Source organism: Lampetra fluviatilis, chromosome 1 (assembly GCF_964198595.1).
Source record: "Lampetra fluviatilis chromosome 1, kcLamFluv1.1, whole genome shotgun sequence".
NCBI classification, from domain to species: Eukaryota; Metazoa; Chordata; class Hyperoartia; order Petromyzontiformes; family Petromyzontidae; genus Lampetra; species Lampetra fluviatilis.
In genome coordinates this window covers 9,291,379-9,312,757 of record NC_136275.1, presented here as the reverse complement: position 1 = coordinate 9,312,757, position 21,379 = coordinate 9,291,379, and the positions used below count along the sequence as shown (strand labels likewise).

At 44.7% G+C, this 21,379-nt stretch overlaps 1 protein-coding gene across 9 annotated transcripts in view; it reads left to right on the top strand.

Moving 5' to 3' along the window:
* Positions 1–21,379, top strand: part of LOC144931565 (RNA-binding motif, single-stranded-interacting protein 3-like) — a 317,683-nt gene that overhangs the window by 237,452 nt on the left and 58,852 nt on the right. For all 9 annotated transcript variants that reach the window (XM_078855595.1, XM_078855566.1, XM_078855576.1 and 6 more), the window contains one exon: positions 5,207–5,265. In XM_078855595.1, the coding sequence (XP_078711721.1) occupies positions 5,207–5,265 (59 nt within the window). The remainder of the gene's footprint in view (positions 1–5,206; positions 5,266–21,379) is intronic.

The following is a 21,379-nucleotide window of genomic DNA, read 5'->3' as shown; positions in this document are numbered from 1 at the left end:
TCAGTCGTTTACTGCCGTACGCGTTTGTGTGTGGGGAGCGGTAGTGTGGTAGTTAGCGCGCTGCGCTACGAACCCGGCGACCCGAGTTCGATTCTTGCTCACGGCCACCACCGGTGACGATTATTTGAACCGGTCCTGGGCCTCCTGTAGATCGACTCAGCCTCAAACAATTAACTGGTGTGGTGTGTGAACATCGCCACTGGGGTGACGAAGGTGGCCGGGCGTGGTGAATCCAAGTCCCTAGAGAAGCCGGGTAGTAAAGCTAGTTTTTAATATGTGGTTTGCAAAAAAAAATTCCCAGGGGCGGACATTTCCTTCATGCGGTGGTGACGTAGGCGCCATGGCTTTGGCGTCTGCTTGGCTCCAAGATTGCGTGATTTCCAGTAAACAGTCACTTTAACTGCGAGTTGTAAATGGCTGGGAACTTCCGGTCACTGTTTGTTTCTGGGCGAATCTAGGGTTACTGTGGGGCTGGGAACAGGGATGGTATGTTATGCACGGTGGGTGTGTGGGAGGCAAGGGTTTGGTTTGCTAAAAAACAACTGGTTTCTTTTACAGATGAAACGTATCCACATTAAAACCATTTAGTCTGAATTCTGGCATGTTTTTTTGTCAGAAGATTGATTATATATGTGGCAAATGGAGAAAGATAATGTGCAAAATAAACTTTTAATTTGGGGGAAAAAAGTGCAAAATTTGTTAATATTTTGTGTTGTACAAATATTTGTTTGGAAGCATGTTTTTCAAGAGTCTTCGTGACTAACTTTGTAGTTTTACAAGTAAAACAAGACCTTTCCGTGGCAATTGTAGAGAGGGATTTAAGAAATTACTGTAATGCTTAAATGCGGAGAGAAATATATACGTGACAGCAACAGTCGGCGCTCAACTCTATTGAAATACTGCGAATTAAAATCATAGAGTCTGGTCAGCACATCATCACTTGAGGGTCAACTAAATTAGTACCAGTTTCTACAAAGTCCCATGTCAAGTCTGGTTCCAGCTAAAGGAATGTAGAATTTCCATCTCTGGTTGAGGACTACCTATGGAGAGAAAAACCCCTCCACTTTAATTTAAATTTGGAGACAATGTTTACTTTACTCTTGACCTTCAGTAAACCCACAATAAAATAGTGAAGGATAATTGTATTAAATACAGATGCCCTCACTGTATGACAACAGTAATAGTATCTTCAGATAGAGGCTTCCACCAGTGTGAGGGGCATTGATCAAATAGACACCATTGAATTGCTTCATAGCTCTTTCTGCACAATCAAACATACTCACAGCTAGGGTTGCCACCTGTCCTCGTTTTTCCCAGGATTTTATTTTTGTTGAGGCATCTGTCCTGTGAAAACTATAAGTCCTTCCGAGATAGTAACATTCGCAGTTTTTTGTCAGTTTGTAATATTATTCCATAATAGAATACGACATTTCGATTGCAACACAAGCAATCGTCATCAGGTAGAACTAAATTTGAGAGAGTCAAAACACAGACATGGAGACACACAGACAGACACACAAGCAGAGAGAGAGAGAGAGACAACACATAGACACACAGAGAGAGTTGTGTGTGTCTCTCTCTGTGTGTCTATGTTGTGTGTGTCTCTCTCTGCGTGTGTGTGTGTCTCTGTGTCTCCATGTATGTGTTTTGTCTCTCAAATTTAGGTCGACCTTTATAACGATTGCTTGTGTTGTAATCGAAACGTCGTATTCTATTTAATTTATTTTCTTTCTACGTGACTTTACCGAAAGAACCAAAGAGTAATTCCTGGAGTCACGAAAACTTCAAATCAAGTTTGAATATTATTCCACTGCAGACAATGCATTTAATCCGAGTTATCCCCTCTACCGGTATTTTCATAGATTTTCTTCCCATTATATATCATAGTCTTTTTGGTACTTCAGAGTTGGCAAACCTATTCACAGCTCACACTACTGCGACCCGCGACCATGCAACACCGTGGGAGAGACTTTTGAAATGCCGCAGTGTATTTAATGCAATTGTTGTGGAACGGGTGCACATGCTAAAGCTCCAATTTTAAGATTACTCTTTTATGTAATGGAAAGCAGCTGGCTGTAGGTTCACTTCAGGCAAGCGGCACAGTTTGCGGTGTCTTTTTAAAATGTCTCTGTGCCATTGTGGACAGTAAAGTTAATTGAAATACAGCGCTACGCAGTGAGCATTCAACTGTTCTCTATTAGATCACCCTGCCGCTGGTAATGAAGAAAGTATGTAGTGGACGGACATCACCGCGCACCCGAATTGAACTCACGAAAAAAGGGCCTCCGTGAAGGGGAATCCATTACGTGTTTGTCATGGACAGAGTGGTTTAATTTGGCCAAGACACGCGAGAAAAAGACTGGGTTTTGTCAACGTGCGCCAAGGAGCAAAAAAGTACACGGAGTTCATTTATCCTCGTTCTCCGAGTGGCTCCACACGCTTGGTTCCATCTGTTCGTGGAATGTACAGATACAGTGCGCCAGCAGCGCTGCCACCATGTATGTGTATAAAGCCTTCGAGAAGATCTACAAGGCAATGCTGAAATCCCTGATAAGCACATGTTCAAAAAAAGCCTTCTCCTTCCATCTGAATACTCTACCGCATAGAAACGCCGAGGGTAATTTTCTACTGGAATTGTATGCAAAATAGTCCCCAGCATTATAAAAAGAAAAGTTGTTTTTCTTTACTAATAATATTTGGAGATTTGCAATGTTTGACATTAGCTTGCAAATTCGTAAATGTATCCTGGTCGAGAAAATACGAGTAATTTTATCTCAACAGATTTCGTAAATTGTGGACCCCCCCTTGTTTTTTCCAAATCCAATTGTGGGTTTTGCTCTGGTGGACTTACCGAGAAAATGTATGCTTGTATGAAGCTGAGCTGCAAAATGAAACTGCTTTGCCGTGTAATCAGTGCTAATTATGTCAAAGCGCAGCCATGCAATCACAGTGACGACGTTTTAGTGGTAATCAATTGAGGCAAGGTTTTAATGGAATGTCTGCTTTTCCCCGCCTTGCCAAAAATGTTTCTGTCTGATGGCTTTGCTTAATGAAGTTCGGACTTGAAAATGTGCCGGCTGCTTTAATTAGGAGCTACATAGTTCTTATTTGTAAACTGGCTCTCCACATATTAGCACAATCTTTTCGCAAAATGTCACCAGCTTTAAAAAAGAAATTGTAGGAGTTTTGCCACATTAACTACCACAATTATCATTTCACATGTTATAGTTGTATCTTTTCTAATTATTTATGCAGCGAGAGCATTGCGCTTAGCGGTTTGTGTAAACAGTATTTTTATATTTAAAAAATGTCCACGCTGCAGGTAAATCAGCAGGTGGGTCGGCAACCTACTTGATTTACTGCATTTCGTTGGCATCTCACGAACCCTGCACATGGAGGTCTCTGGCATGATCTATATACGAACCACTAACGGTGCCTACAAAGTGGTGGATTACACAATGTGCACCATCCACACCTAATCACAGTTTGTACGTTAATAGTTGACCTATTAATGTCATATATTACGTGCTGGAGAGTTTAGTAGGCAGATCACCCATTGCCGAGGGCAATACTCAACACATGGACCTGACGCCGTAGCCAGTAACAGTCAATGTTATGGAAACAATGGCGGAATGTGTGTTGTCATTACAGAGGAAAAATTGTAGCAGCTGCCAATTGCTTACACTTGGACACTCAAAATCTCTCTTACGTCCTGAAATAGTTGTGTGTGCACGAATCACGGCTATATGGACGCGCCAAGGTCGAGATGTTAAATCTTCTCTGAACAATTTACAGACTTTACTAAATGACCAAATTAGTTTATTCAAGCAGTAAAACAGAAGGCAACACCTCCTTGAATTCACTGGGCTGCGAAGCTTCACCTTTTTATTACTTTTACAGTATATGCATTTATTCCATTAAACACTTTAGGTTTATGTTTCTTGTGTTGTGACCACGATATATTTTTAGCTGGTAAATGCAGTCTACATACCTAGGGCAGTTGGTGATGCCTTTGAAAAACGGAATGTTTTCATGAAAAGTAACATTCCAATGCAACTAAGAAAGAACGTTCACAATCTTTGCACGTTACCTGCAAGGGTATAGGGATGAGAAACAAGGGCATTGACAAAGAAAATTGAATAAATAATAATGATTATTGATTTCTCCAGGAGAGCCACACTGAGTCGTAGGACTTGTTTTCAGGAGAGGCCTGCATTGGGTTTTTACATTTTAAGATGTTTTCATTCAATTAATGAATCTTCATACATGGAGCACCTTGATAAAACCCACACGCGCAAGTGGGCAAAGTGCTAACCCCGTGCAGATCAAAACAGATGGCAATTCGTCCACTTCTGTACCGCCTCTGGCGAGCCAGGGTATGGCACCTCAACGCCCATGGGAAGGGAGTTTCACAACCTCTGTGTGTGATCCTCGACTCTGCAGTGCTGGATTGCAGGCGTGCATAGCCACCAACGCTCAGCTGAACATTGTGAACATTAAATAAAAAAAGCGTCGGGAGTTGCACGCTTGGGATTACACTCAGGTACGGAAATAGGAACGCATTGATCAAGTAACAGACATCAATTAGAGATGCCTTATTGACAGTTAAGAAGTGGGCTTGGGCAGAATGCACTGGCATAATGGACGACGAATGATCGACGAGAAAGCTAAGGGGAATGGCAGCCAGAGGAGAGAATGCATGCGGGAGGCCAACTACCACGGCTAGAGGTTGGGTAACTGGATTGTGGCGTTGCAAGGATTTTGAGGTCTGGTAACAGAATGGGGAGGCCTTTATCCAGCACTACATAGATACAATGGCTGATGAGGAAATGAAATGTCATATGGATAACTCAATATCAAGTACAACACTGGACAGGGAAGAGCGAGTGGTGAATCACACCGCAATCATGTGCAAGGTGGTGTCTGTAAGGAGCAGGACAGCACATTTGTTATTGAGCTAGCTGCACGGAGTGTGCATGTTTTTTTCCGTTGATATTCATGAAATTCTTTGCAGGCACGTTGGTGATGTTTTCCTGCGCAGCAAAGAAAAAAGCGTTCCAGAGTTGCATATCATTGTTGTGACATTATATTCATTGGGAGGTGCAAATTATATAATGTGTATAAATTGGTTGAATAACATTACCCATGAGAAAAAAAGTATACGGTGCAATAAAAAGGGGTCCTTTGTTTTTTTTGTCTGTTTCAGGTATGGGAAGATCGTTTCCACGAAGGCAATACTGGACAAAAACACCAACCAGTGTAAAGGTATGACCTTTTGCATTTCTACAAGCAACAGCAGTTGAACACTTAGGGCTTATTCCTGTAATTAGTATGGTGAGACCTCTAATCAACAAATTTATACAAGGTGTCCATAAAAGTATAAACCATTGTTAAAAATTTGTAAGAATTCACAGCAGTTGAATCTAGGTCGATAAAGCAATATGAGTACCAATACCTGCCATTTGCCAATAAGTGACGGTGACATCACCATGGTGCCTGTGCCAGGTGAGGTGCACTTTGAGACCATGTGAGGTGTCGAAGGCTCGCTGGCAGATCTCGGGACAGACCCAGGTGCCATGGGTTGGCTGACTGAGATGACCGGTAGATGCACCAGCTGTATTCCTTACTGTGCCAACTTGCTGCATATTCGTCACCCGGCGCTCCGCTCATTGTTGTGAGCATCACTAATCTGCCCTCCGTTGTTGCTGGAGGGTGACTGCCTCCAACTGCCCAGTAGCGTCCTTCACGAGCCTCCTCCATAGAGGTCGATCTTGACACCGCTCGTACCAGTCGTCGGCAAGTCCACTCCACTCCACATCCTCCCATACCGCATCAGTCCATCTCTTCTCCTACCCATGGCGTGCTTGTTTAGCCCCCTTTATGCAGCCAAACAGAAGCTGACCCAACCAATGCAGCCTTGCCTGCCGGAGGAGCTCACTGATGGGAATGTGTCCAGATCTTTCAAGGATTTGTGAGCTCCTCACACAATCCAACCTGGTTAAACCCAGGATGGATCGTAGGCATGCCAGCCTGAATGTTTATAACTATGAGAGGAGTCCACGTTTCACAAGCATATACATACAGACATGCATTTTGTGGTGTGAATATTTTTCCTTATGCTTTCAATTCCTCTAAACCCTCAAATGACCGCCAGGGATTTGGTGACCCATATCGTATTGAGATCTAAGGGAGACCCAACTGTTTTCCAACATCCAATGGCAGAGCCAGGATTTTCAGGTAGGGGGGGCAACCCCTCCAACAATGAAAATAATAGGAGTTGTTAGTAAGTAAGAACTTGTCCCTTGCTTATCATTCGACGCGGTGCAGCGATGGCACAGCCATCGATCGAGGGTCGAATTCGAACCGTGTGTGATCGGCATCGCGCTCGCTGAAGGTGAATGAATGCCTTCAGGGAAGTCGTGTACTGTATATGCAACTGCGCACAACTCTGTGAGTCACTTATAACTGCTTTTCCGTTACTTATTGCCAATTATGGACTCAGACTATTATCCTATCATCTCATAGAGTCCCTGGCACGTAATAATATGCTACACAGTGGCAGTGGGGGTCGCAAAATGCCGACTTATTACTAATAAACCCAAATGATCTGATCGAAATTAGGGATTTATATCGGATCATTGGGGGGGGGGGGGGCCCGTGCCACCCCCCCCACTGGCTCCGCCAGTGCCAACATCCCTGGTGTGATTTTGTAAACACTTCTGTTATGTGCTGAATACTAAAGCTTTAGGTTTACACAACGTAAGCTTATAATGAAAATGCTGCTTACATTTCAACCATGCAGCTCAAACTGTTGTTTTCTTATAATTCTTTAATAATGGCTGATAACTTGATTTACACACTGTACATGTGTAGTATCAACGATTCAGAGACAGAGTTTCTAGAAGGCACTTTGTTTATGAACAACTTTCACAGTCTCATCATCTCCACAGTAGCTCAGCCTAGCCTGTACGCAGCACTAGCCGTCTAACACTGACGGCGCTGACTGAGCTAGCCAACTACTCTCCTTCGTAGCGGAATATCTAGCGGAGACGTTAAGCGACGACGGTGACGAGACGAAAGCAACGGCGAGACGAGTTCATTCCCAGAACCGGCAGCCTCGAGCCCCCGCTCTCAGCTCCTTTTATGCTACCAGCGCGGCCTGGCTCCGCCCTGACCGCGCCGCCCTCCTGGAACCCGCTAGCAGGTTCCAGGGGCCTCCAGACAGGGTCCTCCGTGACCCTTACCCTAGTTCCTCCCCTCTGCCCACACACCGTGCACACCCTCACCAGCGTGTGTACTGTCTGTCCACCACAATTTGCCACTGCTGTCCACCAGCCAGCGCTATTACACTACACATGTCCACTGTGTGCATAGTGTATCCATTTAGTACAAGCCACAAAATATCTTTATGAGCATTATTAATATGTACTTTATATACATATATTTGGGGTCAAGCTTTGATTCAGTGATTCATGCCCTGCACTATTAAGCCTGCCATCTGAGTTCGCTTCCCGGTCATGACTAACGTCAGTGGCAAGTGATATCTGAACCGGTCTTGAACCCCTACCCTGAACCTCACCAACTTGCATTGAACAGTGCAGTAAAGTATGGATAAACAACCTCCATGACCGACGTAGATCTTCATACGTTAGTGAATTGACAAAGGGCTAAAAATAATTATTTACTTTTTATGTGGATGTACTAAAGTGAACACACTTCTAATGCCAATTCCAAAGCCTATCTTTGGCAGTGCTTTTAAAACAAATGCCAATTGTAATGTGACATTCACTTGACGGGGTGTAAAAGAGAGCTGTGTTGTGCCGAGTGAGAAAGGCTCATTGCAACGACAACTGAAATCGCTCTGTGACATCATGTACTGGCCCTTTTCTCCGATACAGTGCAACGTTTCAGAATCCAGGAAGGACTTTTCTTCGTCTCATGACATGATGCCGGATAGCGGCACAATTTGTAATATGAATCCCGTATTCTCTGGATCATAAGTATTCTACTCAGCCACCATACCCCAAGTCATAACACTTCTCTTTCTGCTTCTTTCCTTGTGCTGTTCCACTTTGGACTTCCTTCATCTATTTTTTCCCAAGCCCTGTAACCTTTTTTTTAATGCAAGAAAGTTGTTACCTCTTATAAGCACTATGATAGTGCTGTTTGTTGCTGGTGCTTGACAGTTTGGGCCTTTGAATCTGTGCTCAAGTGACTGTAAAAAAAAACCCGCTAGACAGCAACATGCATCCAAAACTTGTCCTTGCTGTCACTAACATTATATAAATATTGGCACGCACACACGCACACACACCTATCTTTTTCTTTAAAACACAGGACGGAAAATATGTCTTGTAAACCGGAGCATGTGGTTATAAGAAAATATCAAAAAAGTTGCTGTGTGGTATTTCCCAGAATGGAATGTTTGTGGCGCAGTGAGGTTTGTCTGGGTGGCAAGAGGCTGAAGTTTGGCCATACGCAACCATCGGAATTGTCTCTGCCCGGCTGGCTGCCAGCCACCTCACTCGCTCGCTCGCACAAACTTACCCGCTTCAATTTCAATCCTTGGACCAGCACATACATCGTTTCTGCCTGAGTTGACAAACCTTAGATATTCCGTTTGCTTTGTATGATCACCTGAAGTGAATCACATAATAACCGGCTCATTAGATGAATGTTGATGCATAATTACCTTAGATTGTTCATTGAAAGCATTGGTACCACGAAAGTTTTGGTTGACTTGGGTGACACCAACAAGTGATATTATCTGCTGTGGACCCATGGACGACTCACAATAAAATTACAATGCAATTGTAAAATGCATAACATGCACAGCCAATCCAGCCCTGTGCGGTTCTTACAAGTTATTTGACCATTCACTGTGTTGGTCGGTACGGGTTTGTGGCGACGGGGAGCATAGAAGTACAGTACAACAATGTTTTTTTCTGCACTGCACGTGCTGCCCACAATGTAACCCCATAAGTCTGGAAACAAGCCGTTTGAGCATGGTGGTTAACCCATCAAAGCAATATCCAAGCTCGAGCCTGCTTGGCTTCGAAACTCTGACAAGATCAGGGGTATTCCTGATTAATTCGTTAAAACCACAATACAATTATAATTCACTAATGTTTTGGCTGCCACAATTGTAGCCTTCTGATGAAAGTCAAAAGCCCTATCAGCAGCAGCACCTAGCCAAATCATGAACGGGATATTGAGAATAATAATTTGTATTTAAATTGTGCAACTCAAAAGTAAAGTAGTTTGCTCCATCATACACCTTACAGATGGTACTGGATTAGTGCTCTGTAAATTGAAAAGTTGCTAGCTTGCTGTTATTCCATTGAAGATGAATTTGCCTTGACTTGGAACATGGCCACTGGGATGATAAAATAAACTTAGTCAACAAGGCTTCTGATTGCTGTCATAAGGATTTTTCCAAATTCGATTAATCTTTGCCACGAGTTCTTGGTCTGGGATATGTCTGCGATTGTAAATAAAGACCAGTGTGGTATGGGAGGATGCCTCGAGAGAAGATTTGGCAGCTGGGTTGCGATTGAAGTGGCTAATTTCTGTCAAACACTCATTTAGCCATGCATCGTCAAAGTCCGGCCTGTCGGTAGGAATAATATTGAAAAACATAATATCAGGAGTTGGGTTTCAGGACTTAGAGCAGCTTCACCCAGCCTAACCTCACAGCCGCTGTGCAGCCTCTGCTGCACGGTACTGAAGCGGAATTGCACGCACGCGCGTGCATAATAAAGCACTTCCCCGTTAAGTCGAGGTGCAAATTTAAATCACGCATTCTGAAACTAGCCAATGGCAGCTGATGAAACAAGTAGCAGTGCAATCAAGGTGAATCGTGACTCCGTATAGGGATGTACAGGCGGTGGTGCTCTCGGTGTGGAAGAAACTGTCTGTTTTGGGACGGAACAGGCTGCATTTTGGAGTAAATAGATGAAGTGACACCCAACCGTATCGCCTAATGGTCTCGCAAGGAAATTTTAGTGTAAAGTTGCGGGGTTGAATAAAATATATATTTTTAAATACATGAACAATACCTACATTTATAGAGATTAATGGCTTTTACAAAATGTTCGCCATTTATTCGGAGTGTAATGAGGCGTATTGGGAAAAAAGTGGAGTGTGTTTTGAATTTTTAAAGAAACATAGAGACCTTAAGATACAATTTTTTCCACACAAAAAATGGGGTCCCAAAGTTTCCAATTTTCTGCGATAACTTCCACTTTAATAAGGCCATAAATTCCAAGTCAGCACTTGGAGGAAAATAATGAGTATGTGCTTACTGTGCTGTAAACAAGACAAAAAACTTGGCAAGAATCTCAGAGCTGTTTGGCAAGGCTCCAGAGAGATCCTCAGCTAGCTAATTTTCCGGACAATACATTGAAAGGTATGGGATATTTAGGAACAAGCATTTGTTAGGTATATAGCGTTCGCTCATTGTGGACACTCAAGTATACATCTTTAACTCTTTCGGGGCTGAGAGCCGCGGTTTCTCTGGGAGACGGGTGTTTTTGGATGAGTGTGCAGGCGGCCATATTGCTGTTCTACACAATGGCTTCACATCCATCACTGGCACTACAGTGCCCCACATGCTGAACTGCCAGCGTAACCATCAACAGCTCTCCCCCATGCTGTTTGAAGTTTGGATTACAAAAGGGGTGGAATGATTAATCGATTCAAATGTTAAAATTGATTGTTAAGCTCACGATATGTGTATAGAATTGTGTACGCATGCGTAGGAATTGATGCCGTTTTCATTTGGGTTGCATGAAAATTATTCATGTTACCCCAGCAGGGAAGCTGCTTATCGATCAAATTTAAATTTTACGATTACCATGGTTGGCGACGTATGGTGCAAAGGAAGTTCATCATACATATATACAAATATAAAAAGAAACAATCTACTCTCATTTTGTAAAACCCGTCAGCGGGTAGCACTGTGGTAAGAGTGCTCAATTTAAAGTCTGAAGGTTTTGAGTTCAACTCCCAGTCGGGGGTCAACTTAGCCCATCGCTCCTCAGTGGCTGATCAAAAACAGCACCGCTATAGGGGAAATCAACATTGGTTGCCCTGTGGAAGAGAATGATCATGCCACATGAATGTGGATTTCCAACGCTCCATCAATGCTCAGTCAAAATGAGCAATGGACCATGCTTACTTGATCAGGCAGATCTTTAGAATGTTTAACTTTTTTGAGAATTTCCAGCAAGACTGTTGTTATACCTTTGACCAGTCAGTTGTTGGTGAGAGCCCACTGAGACAGCGGGCCACATATTGTGTTGGTGAAAATTCAGTTTCTTCTAGTTTCTAGTGGAAAAGAAAACTTTTTTTCTGCTGAGTTTGCATTTTCAACTCAAAGAATAAAGATAAAAAACGTGATTTCTACAGCCACATAAATCATATCCATTTAGTCTGTTTTGAAGGGGACACTTAAATAAGTGACGAAGATAAATGGGACCGAGAAGTTGAGTACAAAAACTGTTTGTCAAAAAATAATTAGTATCTTGCAAATAAACAATTGTCCATGCATATAGCGTACAATCTGTCACACTCAAACCTTAAAATGAAAACATATTTTAAATGATGCAGTCAAAAATTATGAGAATTGTAGTAGTTTAAGTATATTTAAAATATACTTAAAGTAACCCGTGTTTGCCAGGATTTGCATAAAACATTTACATTTGTAATTGCCACCTAGTAATTCAACATGCAGTATCATGCCCCAAGATATTTAAAGTTACATTCGGTGTGTGATTATTGAGCTGGGTTTCACACTCTCTCTACTATTTCACATATACAAGCTTTGAGGGAAGGCTGGGAGATAGGATTAAATCACCCCATACATAAAACAGGTGTTGTAGGCCAACGCGGTGCTATGTTTTCGGCAGGTGGCAGTACCGAAAAGTCCACTGATGTTATGCTCTTTCCTCCCCATCATCACCAACCGACAGAAAAGGCCTATGCGTGTGGGATTTAAATAGGAGAAACCGCATTAGAGGTTTTTGGGTTAGATCGCGTAAATATATAAATGTGTCGTTTAAACCCGCCACCACCTGACACATCCAACTAGTAAGGGTTGTCAAGTAAACAGAACGTGGCCAATTCGTCACTAGTACAGCACACCGGTGTGTTGGAGAGCCAAGCCACAACATTTACAATCTGAGTACGACGTTTCACCAGTAATTACAACTAGCTTCATCAAGCGACAGCCAGATTTGAAACCGCACAGCTTCGGATCAGCTGTAATGAGGTAATATGCAGACATGTTCTTTTCTGTCCCAGTAATCCAGTGTGCACCTATATCCTCAAATACCCTTCTATAGGCAGCAGCAGCTTACATTGCAGCCATTCTCATATTTAGCCGGGAAAGAGCCACAGGGCTGTTCTTAGGGCTGAGGAGTATAAATGTTGGTTTTCAACAGACTGGGCGGAGACCGTTTTCCTGTCCCGCTGACTCGCATGGGTGGACCCGCATTCTATGCGACGCCCAAATATAGCTGCTTATTTCAAAAACAATGCATGGAGCCAAAAGATATTGGGGACATTTCGTTCATTGGCCCGATGGTCAATCACTTTTTAAAAAGCTGCTCGGTGGACACGCTCCCAATTCGGTTTATGGGAGTGTTTTGTTCGCTTTACAGCACCTTCGTGAATTTTTTAACTATCTTGCATACCGACACAAATAAAAGTAGTTTTTATTTAATAAAAAAAGTGTGATGGAAAACCTCCTGCACAATATTTATCAGGGAGACCTTGTGTAATTAAGCTACACGGTGTGGCTACTCATGACCAGGGCATCAGTCAGCCCCAGCAAAACTTGCGTTGCTCCCAATTCCTCGGCGAGAAAACCCGGGACGATGCCTTCAAGGCGGAATAAATGGAGGATGGAGGCTACAGTATTTAACTGGTGACTGAAAGCATTAAAAACTAGCAAGACGACTGGCTTTAATGAAATCACAGCAGTGCTCAGCCGGTAATGGAAGACGCACAGCTGCTTTAGGGGAATGAGTTGCCTCCCGAGACCCATGGCTGCAGTTTAGGTTCCATTTAATACGGGAAATACAAAATTAATAACAGCAGCATGCCTCAGCTGATGGATTGTGTTTCATTTTTGGATCCAGGTAACATGGGGATAATGAAGGGTAATTAAGTACTTCTGTTGTTAATGGATTTTGCCCCAAGTCAAAACAAGCTTAGAACAAGTGAATTACAAGTGTATCAGTGGTTGTCTCAAATGTTGTTTAATTAGCATTGTGTGTAAACAGGCACATGCATAATGACATGATTGTGTTTGTCGGAATGCCCTAATTAAATTTTAAAAGCTTCAATTTATATTGAGGCCTACTTACAGCTTTAGTAATTGTTATCAATAATTGGTGATTATTGGATTTAAAGACGCTGATAATTGATCACATGGGCAGGTGTGTTAAAGCTGGTTGTTTCATGAAAGTCCAAAATCAGTTTCCATCATAAAATAAGCATGGGGTGGTGCTAATTTTCATGGACAACTGAGGCACTGGTGGGAATTCCACATTTATATAACTATGGCGTATCTCTGCATGAGACAAACACTTGATTTTTAACGAAGTGGTTCAGCATGGCGGGGCTATTCGGCCTAATTCCCATCACAGGAACATTCAGTTCACCGTATTCAGTATAGTTTCTGCTGCTAACCCATCAAACAGAACAAGCAAACAAAAATAACAATCGTAAACATCATCTTTCTTCGCAGATTACTAACCTAATGACACCACCAATGCAAATGCAGGTACCCCTGGCTTCCAGCGCATCATTTGACTTGTCATGAAACCGCGTCAGCCGCTGAGAAAGCCTACGCTATATATCTCTCAACCCAGCGGCTATGGAATTGAGGGGGTGGAGGGTGGGGCTGTGTGCGGGTTGGGTCGGTGGTGACGCTGGCACCCTGCCACACGCCCTGAATTCGCGAGAGGACGTAGTTGGTGACTTCAAGAGGGCGTTTGAAATTAGAAACACATTATTTTAATACACACGGATATACGCAAATGATGCGTACGATGGATTCGTCGTAATTCCAGACATGTCGTGTTTTAAAAGAACGTAATTAAAGTAGCCACGGTACTGAGCGTGCCTCTCCTGCCCCTGATACGTTGGCTCACCGCATTGAAGCCATTGCTTTCTTTTGTCCATCGTCCAGGGAGACAGTGTTCCCATTAAAGTTAATTTCATTGTTGGTTGTAACTTTATATATGTCAATGGACACACAAAGTGTACACAGGATATTCCCACACATTATTGTGTACATATTAAATCCATTCCTGACATTCTCAATCCACGAATGGGGACGTTTTTTTTTACAGTACTTCACCATAATGTTCAGTGTGGGTTCTGATGTCACAGGTTATAATGTCACTTTTCACTGATGTTCGCCTTGGCCAGGAATTGAACACAGGTCACCAGGTTTGTAGCATAGCACGCCAACCACCTTACCATTTCCGCCTCATATACATGTAACGTAAAAACATTGTTAAATAGTCTAAATGCAGGTCATTCTTTACGATCGACCTTTACCATTTTGGTATGGTACCTATTGAGATAATTTTGCAAGGAATGCCTGATAATATTATTTTCTTAGGGGTGGTTATTCATCACTCTTTGGTTCTTTCGGTAAAGTCACGTAAAAATAAAATAAATAAAATAGAGTACGACATTTCGATTACAACACAAGCAACCGTCATCAGGTTGAACTAAATTTGAGAGAGAGACAAAACACAGACACAGAGACACACAGACAGACACACAAGCAGAGAGAGACAACACAGAGACACAGAGAGAGACACACAACATAGACACAGAGACCCAATGCCTCTGTGTCGAGGCCTTAAATAGAGAGAGAAGGGAGGGGCGGAGAGAGAGAGGTGGGTCTGCTGGAGCAGAGAAATAAGCATGTCAATGAAAGACCCAACAAGATTGGTACATTTTAGAGAGAGTTGTGTGGAAATCTCAAGCTGCCTATTTCTCTCTCTAAAATTTACCAGGCTCTCTTCGATCTTTCTCTCCCTTGGTCACTTCAGGGTGGATTTCCACACAACTCTCTCTAAAATGTACCAATCTTGTTGGGTCTTTCATTGACATGCTCATTTCTCTGCTCCAGCAGACCCACCTCTCTCTCTGCCCCCCTCTCTCTCTCTATTTAAGGCCTCGACACAGAGGCATTGGGTCTCTGTGTGTCTATGTTGTGTGTCTCTCTCTGTGTCTCTGTGTTGTCTCTCTCTGCTTGTGTGTCTGTCTGTGTGTCTCCGTATCTGTGTTTTGTCTCTCTCAAATTTAGTTCTACCTGATGGCGGTTGCTGGTGTTGCAGTTGAAACGTGGTATTCTATAATTTAATTTATTTATTTTCTACGTGACTTTACCGAAAGAACCAAAGAGTAATTTCTACAGTCACGAAAGCTTCAAATCAAGTTTGTGGTTATTCATGTTTTACATTTAAAACAAAAATAATTGTTTGCCTGATCAGTTGAGAATGGGCAGTGCTCATCTACATGGTTAGACCTGAGGTGGTGATGACAATTCCATATCTGTATGGTTGGATCAGTCATGGGGACGAGTCATTCTATACACAAACAACCACTGCAACGTTTATAATTGAGACAAATCATGAGGAAACCAGCATGCCAATGACTCCAACGTACAATTGACGATGTGACAGGGTCTTTTATCATCTACTTTAAACTAATAATTCTGCATCACCTAGTGAATAAATACATGTTTTCAATTTCACTATAATCAGTTACATTCCATTTTTTTTTATCAACGATACTATTTGGTTTTAAAGTAATTGATTTAAAAAGTCGACGTCAGGTTAATTATACCTGGCTGTGCTGTTTTTGTTCAGTATTTATTTAATCACCTGCAGCGTTCTCTCTTTAAATCGTGATTTGCTACTCCCCCCCCCCGCTTCCCATTGATGCAGTTCAGTGCAGTATTTTATACGCCGCCTAAGTCAATGTTAAATAAACCGTTATTATCAAAGTTACCGGGCGGCTACTGAAATAAAAATGTCAACCCCATAAAAGTTGACGCAGTGGCGAGCACTCGGATTGCGAGATATCTCAACTGCTCAGCATTCATATTGCTCCTGCAATATGCAGGTAAATTAAATAAAACATCGACAAAAATATAAAAACAGGAAAATTCACTCTTTCTATGCAACTGGTTGTGAAGCTGAGCAGTATTTTCACTTTACAAGAGATGCTAACATCGGCTCTGGGCTAATTTAAGATGCGCTGTAACTCCCACTACATTTGCAAACAGGAAGACAGGCTTTTAAAAAAATGTATCAGCTTTAAAAGTTGACAGAGGCTGTCAGGCACCTTTCCAATATGTCACGAAGCTGCACTGCTTTTGTGCACAACATGCATTACTTAAATATTTGGAAACCCACAGTTTCAGTTAGCATCAAAACCACATCACAACTGGGTTTTTTTCCACAACATTGTTTCCGATGAGGTACTTGTGGGGGAGAGGGTATTACATGCTTCCTGAAAATGTTCTCTTTTGGTACTTATTAATCCAGAGTCAATCATTTTCTTTACACAACTGCATTATATTTCGATTTAAAGCTTTCGTGACTGCAGGGATTCATCTTCTTGGTTCATTCGGTAAAGTCACGTAGAAGGGAAGTAATAAAATAATAAAAATAAAACATAATAAAAATTTTCTCACGACGTTTCGGCCACAACGCAAGCAGCCGTCCTCAGGTGAAAACCAGGTCCGTCGAGGCGACAGAGTCTGAATGAAACAGCACACGAGCTTGGAGCATATATATAAGCTGGGCGCCTTGACAAAGGAATTTGCATATCAAGAGGAATTTAGCATTTTTATGGGAAATGCAGGAATGTGATTAGTACTACATATGCATGTGCATTATGCAGGATTAACAGCATAAAAGGGAGCTGCAGTTGCTGCTGCTGCAGTTGCTGCTGCTGCAGTTGCTGCTGCTGCAGTTGCTGCTGCTGCTGCAGTTGCTGCTGCTGCTGCAGTTGCTGCTGCTGCTGCAGTTGCTGCTGCTGCAGTTGCTGCTGCTGCTGCAGTTGCTGCTGCTGCTGCAGTTGCTGCTGCTGCTGCAGTTGCTGCTGCTGCTGCAGTTGCTGCTGCTGCTGCAGTTGCTGCTGCTGCTGCAGTTGCTGCTGCTGCTGCAGTTGCTGCTGCTGCTGCAGTTGCTGCTGCTGCTGCAGTTGCTGCTGCTGCTGCAGTTGCTGCTGCTGCTGCAGTTGCTGCTGCTGCTGCAGTTGCTGCTGCTGCTGCAGTTGCTGCTGCTGCTGCAGTTGCTGCTGCTGCTGCAGTTGCTGCTGCTGCTGCAGTTGCTGCTGCAGTTGCTGCTGCTGCAGTTGTTGCTGCTGCAGTTGCTGCTGCAGTTGCTGCTGCTGCTGCTGCAGTTGCTGCTGCTGCTGCTGCAGTTGCTGCTGCTGCAGTTGTTGCTGCTGCTGCAGTTGCTGCTGCTGCTGCAGTTGCTGCTGCTGCTGCAGTTGCTGCTGCAGTTGCTGCTGCTGCTGCTGCAGTTGCTGCTGCTGCTGCAGTTGCTGCTGCTGCTGCAGTTGCTGCTGCTGCTGCAGTTGCTGCTGCTGCAGTTGCTGCTGCTGCTGCAGTTGCTGCTGCTGCTGCAGTTGCTGCTGCTGCTGCTGCTGCAGTTGCTGCTGCTGATGCAGTTGCTGCTGCTGCTGCAGTTGCTGCTGCTGCTGCAGTTGCTGCTGCTACTGCTGCAGTTGCTGCTGCTACTGCTGCAGTTGCTGCTGCTACTGCTGCAGTTGCTGCTGCTGCAGTTGCTGCCTTATCCATTTTAATATACCACTATGTATTATTCTACCCACCCTAATGTGTATCACACTGCTATATATTTACTATACAATTACGACACCATACATTACTCTGCACACTGCACCATGCCAGTGAGTGGAACGCGGTCTGAAAGTCACCGTAAACGTGAACACAATCAGTTAAGATCCGAAATGGTTTATTATGTCCTTCCAATGATTGCTAAGCCAGAATCCATCTTCTCGGTTGAAATTGTCTCTGTGTTTGTATATGTGGATCGCCTCATGAACGAATCTCTCATGATAGCCAGATGGCTTGCAGAGAACCTCTGTCTTGGAGAAGTCAATGTCATGTGAGCCCACTGAATTGTAACAGTGATCTGCCATGGCTGAGGTGTTTGTCCTACCGTGTTTCAGGTCTGCTTTATGTTCACGGATGCGGTCCGAGACATGTCGTTTGGTTTCTCCAATGTAACTGCTACCACAGAGGCAACTTAGTTTGTAGACGCCAGGGTACTGTATGTCTGGAACCACATCTTTTACAGACGGGACCAGATCACGGATTTTATGTACTGTGTTGAATCGGACCTGGATCTTGTGTTTAATCAGGATTTTCGAGATCTTTTTTGTGACCCCAGCAATGTAGGGTAAGGTGATGGTCTTGAAAGGCTCCTCAACAGGATCCTTCTTGGTGGTTGGAGTGATGGCCTTGCGGATTGTGTAGTCGGAGTAACCATTAGCCTTAAGAGCTTGGCGTACGTGTTTGAGTTCACTGCCAATGTGTTCCTGGTCGGAAATGCATTGGGCTCTATGGTATAGAGTCTTGATGAGGGAATTCTTCTGGGATGGATGGTGGTGGGAATCCGGTTTTAGGTAAGCATCCGTATGGGTGGCTTTCCTGTAGACAGAGTGGCTCATTGAACCATCAGGTCTCCTTTTAATTAGGACATCCAAAAAGGGTAGCTTGCCATCTTTTTCGACTTCCATGGTGAATCTGATGGCTGGGTGTATGGAATTGATGTGGTCGAGAAATTGGTCTAGAGCAGGCCGGCCATGTGGCCAGATGACAAAAGTGTCATCTACGTACCTCTTCCATAAGGTCGGGCGTAGAGTGGCAGTCTTGATGGCGTCAGTCTCAAATTTCTTCATGAAAATGTTGGCTACAACCGGAGATAGGGGGGAGCCCATTGGGGTGCCCTCAGTTTGCTTGTAGAAAGTTCCATTCCAGGTGAAGTATGTATTGGTTAAGCAGTGTCTCACCAGGGGGGGTACCCCAACATTCCATCGCAATCATTGAAGACTTGGTTCATCAAGGACTGAATGCTGGGGTACCCCCCCTGCTTAACCAATACATACTTCACCTGGAATGGAACTTTCTACAAGCAAACTCAGGGCACCCCAATGGGCTCCCCCCTATCTCCGGTTGTAGCCAACATCTTCATGGAGAAATTTGAGACTGACGCCATCAAGACTGCCACTCTACGCCCGACCTTATGGAAGAGGTACGTAGATGCCACTTTTGTCATCTGGCCACATGGCCGGCCTGCTCTAGACCAATTTCTCGACCACATAAATTCCATACACCCAGCCATCAGATTCACCATGGAAGTCGAAAAAGATGGCAAGTTACCCTTTTTGGATGTCCTAATTAAAAGGAGACCTGATGGTTCAATGAGCCACTCTGTCTACAGGTGAAGTATTGGAAAATGACGGCAGGAAACTCCTTGACGGGAACACACTTCTTTTATTAAATCTTGACTTGTAACAATACAACGCGTGGCCTCTCTTCTTCACAATGCGCTTCTCTTGACTCTGGATTCTGTGCTGCTGGCTCTCTGTGCCTCGTGTAGACTCCGCGCCTCGGCTACACTCCTCTCTCGCCTCGTGTAGACTCTGCGCCTCTGCTACACTCTCCACTCGCCTCGTGTAGACTTTGCATCTCTCTCTCTGGCTACACCGTATGCATACTCGGCTCGTGTAGACCTTCCTCTCTCTCTGGCTACACCGTATGCATACTCGGCTCGTGTAGACCGTTCTCTCTCGCTGGCTACACACTATACATCACTCAGCTCGTGTAGACCGTTCTCTCTCGCTGGCTACACACTATACATCACTCAGCTCGTGTAGACCGTTCTCTCTCGCTGGCTACACACTATACATTACTCAGCTCGTGTAGACCGTTCTCTCTCGCTGGCTACACACTATACATTACTCAGCTCGTGTAGACCGTTCTCTCTCGCTGGCTACACACTTATACCTTACTCTCCTCTACTCTCCATTACTCTCCATTACTCTCCTCTCCGGGCTCTATCTCTGCACCTTCGTCTTCATTCTTAGATGGTTCCACTTCTGCCCCTGCTCCTCTGTGCATCACCTTATATACCCCTTCTTCCCGGGAGACGGAGCGGATGCGGACCTCAACGTCGGCACCGCTCCTCAGTTACCCAATCCCCACGCGCTATCCCTACGATCCGGTTCCGCTCAGCGCGTGTTTCCACTCCCCGACCAATCACACCGCGCTGCTACCCGATCACTCCCTCTGGGCGCGTCACCGGCACACAGCCAATCAGCAGCACTACCCCCACCCGCGCACTGACGCCTGCTCCTCCCCGTCAGCGCGCGTCACCACACACACACCCGTACATACGCGCTGGCACACGACATATACACCCAGCGCGTATCACCACTACATCACCCCCTCCCACATAGCTCGCAGCCGGCCCGGCTGCTAACAACAACCAACCGCGACGATAAAACGACAACCAACAAAAAAAAACCCCGTAGCCCCCCGAGTGTGCCCCGTAACATAACACAACAACAACAACAACAAGAATAACTATGTACAGATTGACAATGAACCCGAAAAGTCAACAATAACACGATACGAGCAAATTCGAAACGAACGCGCCCCACGTCCCTGCGACTACACGCAGTGACGAGGCGCTCCAACTGCCCCGACTCCTCACGAGGCAGGTCATGCAAAGTAGCACGACCTGGCGCGAGTCCGTCTGGCTGGTCCATCGTATGGGGCGGGACACTGACGACCGTCCGGCGGTTCCGGCTGCTCCAGACGGCGCGGAACGGGCCTGAAAGGGCCGGCCCCGCCGCGGAGATCCGGCCACCGGTGATCGGCAGCTGTCAGTTCCGAGACACCTGGGAGCAGATCAGGCGAAAATACGTGTGGATCAGGCAGAGACATTTCCCCCTCTGGGTCGCCGGTCACGTCACACGCCCGGCCATCACGACACAAGGGGAGGCCATATGGAGGCGAGAACGGTTTCAGTCGGGAGGGGTGAACGTACCACCGGCGCTTTCCCCACTTTATCTGAACGCACTGGGGCCGTGCAACGCGCACGACCTCCACGGGTCCCCTCCACGGTCTCAACAATTTAGGCGACGTAGCCAAGGGTGCCTGAGGGCAATGCAGCCAGGCCCTGTCACCTGGTTTCCATTCGTGCATGGACACCTTCCGTGCCCGCAACCGTTCATTAGCAATTTGGCGAGCCCGCGAATTAAGCCGCGCGGCCTCCCTCGCCTCTGTCAGCTTGTGAATATTAAACTTAAT